Source organism: Antrostomus carolinensis, unplaced genomic scaffold, assembly GCF_000700745.2.
Source record: "Antrostomus carolinensis isolate BGI_N321 unplaced genomic scaffold, ASM70074v2 scaffold43895, whole genome shotgun sequence".
In the NCBI taxonomy this organism is placed as follows: domain Eukaryota; kingdom Metazoa; phylum Chordata; class Aves; order Caprimulgiformes; family Caprimulgidae; genus Antrostomus; species Antrostomus carolinensis.
This window is the reverse complement of record NW_010316536.1, coordinates 365-787: the sequence shown is the minus strand read 5'-3', so window position 1 is coordinate 787 and position 423 is coordinate 365. Positions and strand designations below refer to the sequence as shown.

At 64.3% G+C, this 423-nt stretch overlaps 1 protein-coding gene across 1 annotated transcript in view; it reads left to right on the top strand.

Annotated features, from left to right (window-relative positions):
* The window catches only part of LOC104525210 (RNA-binding protein EWS-like), a gene marked incomplete at its 3' end in the record, with an annotated part of 1,661 nt that overhangs the window by 926 nt on the left and 312 nt on the right, over positions 1–423 (top strand). The window contains exon 3 of the mRNA XM_010168294.1: positions 9–186. Coding sequence (XP_010166596.1) covers positions 9–186 — 178 coding nt within the window. The remainder of the gene's footprint in view (positions 1–8; positions 187–423) is intronic.

Here is a 423-nt window from a genome sequence, read left to right as displayed (position 1 = left end):
CCTTGCAGGTCCAGGGGGTCCTGGTGGCCCGGGGGGACCTGGTGGCCCAAGTGGTCCCATGGGTCGAATGGGAGGCAGAGGTGGAGACAGAGGTGGCTTCTCCTCCAGAGGACCACGGGGATCCAGGGGAAACCCCTCCGGCGGGAGCGTCCAGCACCGAGCTGGCGACTGGCAGTGTCCCAACCCGTAAGTATCCCATGTCCCCCCGTGTCCCCACAGCTCTGCCTGCGCCTGGCACCTCCAGAGTCACTCTCACCTGGGGACAAAAGCCATCTGTCACCTGGGAACACCTTGTGTCCCCAGGATCAAGAGGCATTTCCCAAAATAACTCGCTGGGCCTTCCCAAGAAGTTCCTCTCTCCCAGGAGGGACGGCTGGTGTAGCTGCCTGGGGGGCTGTGGCTGGTCCAGCAGCCTGGCCACCA